Raw genomic sequence first — 8,638 nt, forward strand, 5'->3', positions numbered from 1 at the left:
GGATGGAAGTCTAGGAGGGGAGACGGGTAGAGTCGCCAATTCTGCGCTACCGATCGCTAAAGCGACATCACCCGCTCTGAACGCACGTCCCGTGTCCCGGGTGACTATCCACCACGGAGAAGCCCGAACTAAACTCTCAACAACGGGATAAAACCTGGAAGACTTGAGTCCGAGGAGCACTCAGTAGAAATTACAAAGACAGACACTGCCGTGTGAACTGTCTGATGAACCGCGTATGAACTGTCATCTCCGTTGGCATCGGATGACCCCGTTTCTCTTTTGAATAAGATTTTATTTTTTCATTATTAGGGAACTCTCCAGCACTTTTTTGCCGAAACGTAAATGCACATCTCAGTCGTTTGTAAGTGCACTTAAACCTTGATGGTCGAGCATGCCACCTGACAGACAGACACACACTTGTTATCAATAATCATTCATCATTGTTATCAATTGTCATTGTGACGTGGAATGTCGCCCACATTTTTGCTCATAAAAACCAACTATTCTAATCCACGTCCTTGGATTCCAATTAAGTCTTTGAAAGGTGAGAACTTTATCAAGTGCAACTGAAACCTGTGTATTCACACGGCTTATCTTTACCAAGTAACCTCGATTTCAGAACACTACAGGTCCTTCGGTCTGAATTGATCAATCAACATGCAACGCATCCCATCTCGATTGAGTTATCTGTGAGTATATTTCCTGCGACTCTCGATTTTCCTCTGCTGATTAATGTGTGATTAATGTACCCGGTTACGTAAAATTCCTATTATACCAGGCCTATTATTCTTTTTTGTTCAGGTTCCTACACTTCTTCGCGTTCTGCTACTATGCTCAGGTATGTCCAGATATTCATGCGTTCTAATAGCATCTTTATTTTTATGAGGACAGAGTAAAACAATAATATGATGCTCGTTATTATCAGAATTCGTGTATTCATGTATTTACAAGTGATTGGTAAATGGTTATCATCAATCGGATTAGGCCTATTGGATAAAACATTATCAAAGATTTCACGTCGAACACACCTTGAAAATTCTTATATGATATACAGTACAATGTTCATTGTTGAAACATATGGTTAGGATCGCTGGAGCCCGAAAGCATGGTGTAATAATAGCAAGCAGTGAGTGACAGAGGTGAGAGATCATATCATTTGTAATTTAACAACATATCAGATGGGTCCCACTGCGGAAGTCTTTACTGACTGCTCTTTTTGCACTGTTTAAATTATTTTTATTGAATGTTTTACTTTTAGTATGTGTTATCTGTTGTGCCTGGGCACTTTATCTGTCTCACCGTGGGAGAGTGAGAAACGTCCTCTCGATTCCTTTGTATGTCTTGACATGTGAAGAATTGACAATAAAGCCACTTTGACTTTGACTTTGGAAGGGGCAGTGGGCGTGTGGCATGCCGTCCGCGTCACTGCCCTAGCGCAGGTTGCTTGGGCGCATAAGGGGCAGCGCGGGGCAATAGCGAGTCTGTAGAAAATGTCGTGGGGTTCAAATATGAGGGCCGAAGTTTCCGTCATCATTCCATCACACTGTCCTCCCTCCCCAGAACGAGGTGGACGGCGAATGTGGCAAATAGATAAACGATATAGGCCTAGGCATTGATGCATTTTTGTTTGCCCGAAATAGAAAAAAAACAGATTACAATCAAAAGCCTATTTTAGATATTTTAGCATTTAGGCCTACTTCTAAACGTACACTCTGTTACGCACGACCAAATAGCGCGCGCGTTCCTCTCTGGTTTATTTATTTATTCGTTATTACAGGTAATGCGTGGTTAATTTTAGGAACTGCGTTTGCGTTGGTTTTTAAAACAACAGGTTTTTGCATTTTATACAGTTACATTCGCGTTTTAGGTGGTGGCCTACTGGAAAGTATAAAGCCTTTCCAAATTGGCTTCTGTTGGTAGGCCTATTCGATCTATGCCTAATTTATTTACTGTAAGACAGTAATAGTTTAAGACATTTTTGAAATTGGACAATGGAAATTACTGATTGTGATGACGTCTAATTTCTGACAGGTAACCAATCAGTCCCCGCCTAATTTCACGCAGCATGTAAGCGAGCAGAGCAAGGTGACGGACCGCGTGAGCCGCAGGGTAATTCGGACCTACCAGCTTTACAGCCGAACCAGCGGGAAGCACGTGCAGGTTCTCTCCAACAAGAAGATCGACGCCATGGCAGACAATGGAGACGTACACGGTAAGACAATTGTGTACCAGTGTAATGTGTAATAGTAGCATATATGAAGTATATGTTTGCTATAATGTAAATACAATTTCTAAAACCCTCTTTAAATACGAAATTGGCCCTATAAAAGGTATGTGCCAACCCAAAATATGGTTCTTGTGCCAATTAAACGTATGTATAATAAACATTTGATTATTATATAAATAGATTAAACATAAGTCGTTTTTCTTTGACTGTAAATAATAAATCGACCTCTGATATCAGCTGGTTATGTTGAGAAGAGGCCGCGGAGTGCAGACAATGTAAAATGGATTCTAGATTGTGCTTGGGGTGATTCTCCAGAGAGAGACGCTGTCTGGAGGAGCCATTAGAAGTCATCTTACTTCAACCTCCTGAACATTTCCTGCATCGTTCTGTCTCCCTCTGTCCAGCTTCACACCCAAAATAGGCCCCGCCGAATTATGACCACTCGCGCCTGATCTTCACACACAGCTTCCCCGGCGCAGACCAGAAGATCTCTTACCTTTGCAATTTAACAAACAAACATACTTTTTTTGATTTCTTGTTTTACAATGAAGTCAAAGGGAATAAAAGTGTCATATAATTCATACTATGTTTGTGGCATTTGAATTATTTCTATTACCATTACATTGAAAGAGGATGTGGTCCTCTAACACTTTTGAACTGTTGGTCTAGTGTAGTTTTCCTACTGTTATTGGACATGTTTCATTGTCTGTGTGTGTACTGTATGTGTGCGTGTGGGTGTGGTTGGAACTCAGAAAGTGTGTAGATGCACAGGTCACCTGTCTCAGAGGGCTGTGTTACCATGGTAGCCGGTTGTGTGTGCAGGGGCTAACTTTAGCCTTCAATGGGTTTATTGTTCAGCCCTACCACAACCATCTGATTATAGCCACAACCTACCCACAACCATAATTCTCAATGACCAAGCTGTGGCCAGGCAGCAGATGGGGAAAGGATTAGGATGACCATAGACCACAGTGTGACCCATACTGTCCCTTAGATTAATTGGAAAGATGAGAAAAACGTTGCTATTGTTTGCTTCGGCTAAAGTCAATATTAGATAATATTGAGATACTATTAGTGTTTTAGTATAAACATTATGGAGACAGATATCAGTTGTTTTATCATAGCAGTTTTGAGTTGCTTTGAGCAACCTAAGCATACACACAGAGAGAAACAAACCGAAAGAAATGCATTTTTTACACTTTCTATCTCAGTTCTTCTGTTTCCAAGTGTGATCTATGATAGATGAATGTGTGAACTGAATACAGATTTGTAAAAAAATATATGTTTTTATCATTTTGCAAGAATTGAAGCTTGCATAAATCCTCAGGAATAGTCCCTGAAGTGTGTGTGTGTGTGTGTGTGTGTGTGCGTGTGTGTGTGTATGTGCATGTGTGCTTGTGTTTCTGTCTTTTCACGTGTGTGAATAAGCACGTTCTACAGATTTCGGCATTTCGCTGAATATAAACTCTATCATCTTCACCTTCTTTTTGAATGCAACATGTCACATTGATGCAACAGCCCTCAGCCGTGGTTGCTAATAAAACTTGTTTGTTTTTGCAGCCAAGCTCATCGTGGAGACAGACACATTTGGAAGTCGCGTGAGGATCAAGGGAGCAGAGACAGGATTCTATATCTGCATGAACAAGAGGGGGAAGCTGATTGGAAAGGTACAGAGAAAAGGTCCTCTCAGCACATACTGGGTTGTATAATGATGCAGCTCAATTGATATGGTTCTGTCAGTGGCTAGAAAAAGCTAAAATTATGGTGTAGTGCTCATACCTGTACTGTTGGAGTAATTCCGTTATTAAGGAATACTTTTGAATTTGAGATCACATTTTGCAAGAGTCTTTGATAAATAAATGCAGAGAGAGACCTTTAAAAAAATGTAGGCAGGATATTCCTTGAGATTTTTACCTGTGACTTAGGTAGCTAGCTGCCTTTTGAGTGACTGGAGTAGACAAAAGTATGTCCTGGCTCGAAGTTCGATAATCTCCCCCCTCAATCCCCTGCTCTGTGCATTTGTAAAGCTCACATTCTTTCCTTGGGTCTATGAAGCTCAGGTTCTGTTCGCTTCTGTTTTTTGGGTTTTCTCTGTCGTTCTGCTGTTGGATTGCTTGTTCTACTTTGCGGTTCTCTGGACTGTGGCTCTGGTTCTGCTTGGTGATTTTCTTAGGCCTCTCGTTTAATGTAGACGGCGGAGGACAGAGCCGGTGTGTGTGTGTGTGTGTGAGTTGTTGGATGTCTCCTCCTGTGTATAGCCGGTGTTGTGGGTCCGAGGGGGTGTCTCTGTGCTCCTCTCTCGCTGTGCTGGCTAATAAACAAGCCTGCCAGCCCCACCACCCCCGACAGAACCCTGCCAGGTGCACCATCTGCCCTGAGCTGCCTCTCTCTGCCATACCGGCCCAGCAACAGCCTGTGTGTGTGTGTGTGTGTGTGTGTGTGTGTGTGTGTGTGCGTGTGTGTGCGTGTGCACGCTAAAACACACAGGCCTGAATGTGTGTGTATTTGCTTGCTTGCTGGACATGTGCCAATGTGTCCAAGGGTTGAAGCTAGCTAGGTTAGTGCTGCCAGTGTGTGACACATCCCAGAGCAGTGGAGAATGGGTTGGTGAGCCTGTGGAAGAGGAATGCAGATAGGACCTACCGATCACAATATAGCAGCAGACACCCTCCTTCATGCCTACTGTAATACGATCTCAATAGAACCCCAAGGGCATAGATGAACACCCACTATATCACACATACTCTCGAAACGTTTAATATAGATCTTGAAACATCTAGATAGAGTAGAAGCAAATCAAGCAATGCATCTGGTTCTATAGCACCGGGGTAGATTTGATTTATTTCAGGCTCTTATCGATTGACATCTAAGTCTAGGAGCCCTGAAAAGAGTGGAATCTACCAACAATGAGCTAGAGAATTTCAACAGGAGGGCACAGACCTGAGGTATTTCTCCCTGCGATAGTGTGTCTTAGGCAGCTGACTTGTGAATGGTCCTGGGTGCACAGGCAGCCTGCCTGCATCAGTGGCATCAGGACTTTGACACAATTTTTGTTATTTTAGCTGTTTACCAAAACATATTCAAGTTACAGTTATATATGAATATGGGCTTAAAGTGCAGACTCTCAGCTTTATATGTAGCCCCCTCTTTTTCAAGGGACCAAAAGTAATTGGACAATTGACTCAAAAGCAGTTTCATGGACAGGTGTGGGCTATTCCTTTGTTATTTCTTTATCAATTAAACAGGTAAAAGGTCTGAGTTGATTCCAAGTGTGGCATTTGCATTTGGAAGCTTTTGATGTGAACTCACAACATGCGGTCAAAGGAGCTCTCAAAGTGAAACAGGCCATCCTTCGACTGCAAAAACTAAAAAAATCCATCAGAGAGATAGTGGCAATATTAGGGGTGGTCAAATCAACAGTTTGGTACATTCGGAGAAAAAGCTGAGCTCGGCAACACAAAAAGGCCTGGACGTCCACGGAAGGCAACAGTGGTGGATGATCGCAATATCCTTCACATGGTAAAGGAAAAACCCCTTCACAACATCCAGCCAAGTGAAGAACACTCTCCAGGAAGTCGGCATGTCATTATCCAAGTTTACCATAAAGAGAAGACTTCACGAGAGCAAATGCAGAGGGTTCACCACAAGGTTCAAACCATTCATAAGGCTCAAGAATAGAAAGGCCAGATTAGATTTAGCCAAAAGACATCTAAAAAAGCCAGCCCAGTTCTGGAACAGCATTCTTTGGACAGATGAAACTAAGATCAACCTGTGCCAGAATGATGGGAAGAAAAAAGTATGGAGAAGGCTTGGAACGGCTCATGATCCGAATCATACCACATCTTCTGTAAAACACGGTGGAGGCAGTGACATGGGCATGCATGGCTTCCAATGACACTGGGTCACTTGTGTTTATTGATAATGTAACAGAGGACAGAAGCAGACGGATGAATTCTGAAGTGTTTAGGGATATACTGTCTGCTCAGATTCAGCCAAATTCAGCAAAGTTGATTGGACAGCGCTTCACAGTACAGATGGACAATGACCCAAAATATACTGCGAAAGCAACCCAGGAGTTTTTTAAGGCAAAGAAGTGGAATATTCTGTAATAGCCGAGTTAATCACCTGATCTCAACCCGATCGAGCATGCATTTCACTTGCTGAAGACAAAACTAAAGGCAGAAAGACCCACGAACAAACAACAACTGAAGACAGCTGCAGTAAAGGCCTGGCAAAGCATCACAAAGGAGGAAACTCAGTATTTGGTGATGTCCATGGGTTCCAGACTTCAGGCAGTCATTGCCTGCAAAGGATTCTCGACAAAGTATTAAAAATGAACATTTTATTTATGATTATGTTAATTTGTCCAATTCCATTTGAGCCCCTGAAAATAGGGGACTATGTATAAAAATGGTTGCAATTCCTAAATATTTTCATACAATATTTTTGTTCAACGCCTTGAATTAAAGCTGAAAATTTGCACTTCAATTGCATTTCAAAATCCATTGTGGTGGCGTACAGAGCCAAAATTATGCAAAATTTCCCATCTGTAAATCTTCATAGAAAACTTGTGCGTGTGTTTCCGCAGAAAAATGGACATGGTCGAGACTGTATCTTCACGGAGATCGTCCTAGAGAATAACTACACAGCGCTGAGGAACACGCGCTACAAGAGCTGGTACATGGCGTTCACCCACCGCGGGCGCCCACGGAAAGGCTCGCGGATGCGACAGCACCAACACGAGGTCCACTTCATGAAGCGGCTACCCAGGGGACAGCACCACATCCACCCGGCCCAGCAAAAATCATTTGACTTTGTCTCTATCCCTTCAGCCCCAGGACTAAACGCACACACTACTCAGCCAAACGCTGAAAGGCGGAGAGAGGTGGTGGTGGGGGGGGGAGAGGAGAGAGACTGATTGACTGACTGACTGACTAAGCAGGAACTCCTCTGCTCCTTTCAAACCTCTAAGGACATTTTTGTTCTGAGCATTACTATACCTTAACAAGTAGTTTTTCATTTATTTTGCAGAAAGTATAAAAAAAAAAAAATACATAAAAAAACGAATAAGAAATCTATTTTTGTACTCCAGACTTTTAGTACTGACTTGTGTATGACTTGTTTTTAGATGCACATAAACTCACCATTGGACATTTAGGGTGTTGATATTTCAGCAGAGTGTGGACTTTTTGATCATATCTCTTTCTTGGTGGGTTGTGATTTGTTTTTGTTTGACTGGTTCAGAGTCGTTATGGACTCTCACCGGCTGCTCAAGGAGACTTGAAGGGCCCTGATCTACCACACTGCCAGAGAATGCTGCGTTCAGAGATGCACATACAGTACAAACAGTACACACACTCGCTCAGCATTGATGCTGCGTTCAGATACACACATACACACTCAGCACAGATGCTGTGTTCAAGTGTGCTGTGTTTAGTAATGTTGTGTTCAGTATGCCAAGGCACCTCTGCTGAATGCTGTGTTGTGACATTGCTACTTCTGGAACCCTCTGGAGACTAACACAGTTAAAGCAAACCAAGCTTTAAGTACGTATCATGGAAAATGTGGCAGCTACATTTGATAATCACATTGTAAAAATGTATTGAAATGTAGGAAAACCCTGGTTTGTTTTTGTTGCCCTTTGTTTGTCTGTTTTTATATATATATATAAATATATTTTTATTTGAGGTTGTGTAAAATAATTTTAATGATGGAATATTTATTTAAAATGTGTAATACATGTACATTAAAATTCTGATATTATACTCTTGTTTGTTAAGTTGTTGTAGTTGTGCGCTCTTTATGCTACATTGGGAAGTAGGAGTAGTGCCTGCACTTGAGATGGCTTTAGTCACTCCAGAGGAACCCCTTTTTTACAGACATACTTAAAACACACCCACCCACTGTGGTGGAAGTCTAGGATTTACCACTCTGTACTTTAGCTCTTCGGAGGTAAGAATCAAGAAATAAGTCCTGAGCAGCCACAATATCTGAGTCCGGTATTTATTGCTTGCAAACAAGAGACAAGAGCGTAACAGCAGCCCAGCGTAGAACCGGGGGTCCGTTCAGCACAAGTCTGAAGAGACAATGATCAGGTTTGTCTTTTATACAGTTTGAACATATTGCCAGGCGCCTACAAGGCTATCGGCTGATGGGCTTGTGCTTACGTGAGAAAAGGCGGGAGAGAATGAACAATGGGGAGGCTTTCCTACTGATTAATCGCCGTTCAACATTTCACACCTATCGGCAGGATGCGCCTGTCCCCCCATTTTATTGCTCTCTCCCACCACTCCCTCAGAGATCACCGCTGTTCATATGGTAAATCATACAGTGCTTCTCAGAACAATGGCTATAGAACTGGCTATAGAGGTGTGGCAAGAGAAAATGTCATCACAGTAGTTACACAAGTTG

At 42.4% G+C, this 8,638-nt stretch overlaps 1 protein-coding gene across 1 annotated transcript; it reads left to right on the forward strand.

Annotated features, from left to right (window-relative positions):
* Positions 1–657: 657 nt before the first annotated feature.
* On the forward strand, positions 658–7,099 carry LOC310824319 (fibroblast growth factor 8-like; the record flags this gene model as incomplete). The annotated part of the gene is given in 6 exon segments (XM_083697206.1): positions 658–689; positions 802–838; positions 2,032–2,212; positions 3,788–3,894; positions 6,816–7,044; positions 7,047–7,099. Coding segments are annotated over 6 exon segments (639 nt in total).
* Positions 7,100–8,638: the final 1,539 nt, after the last annotated feature.

The sequence above is a fragment of the Argentina silus genome, assembly GCF_951799395.1.
Source record: "Argentina silus genome assembly, chromosome: Y".
Classification (NCBI taxonomy): Eukaryota; Metazoa; Chordata; class Actinopteri; order Argentiniformes; family Argentinidae; genus Argentina; species Argentina silus.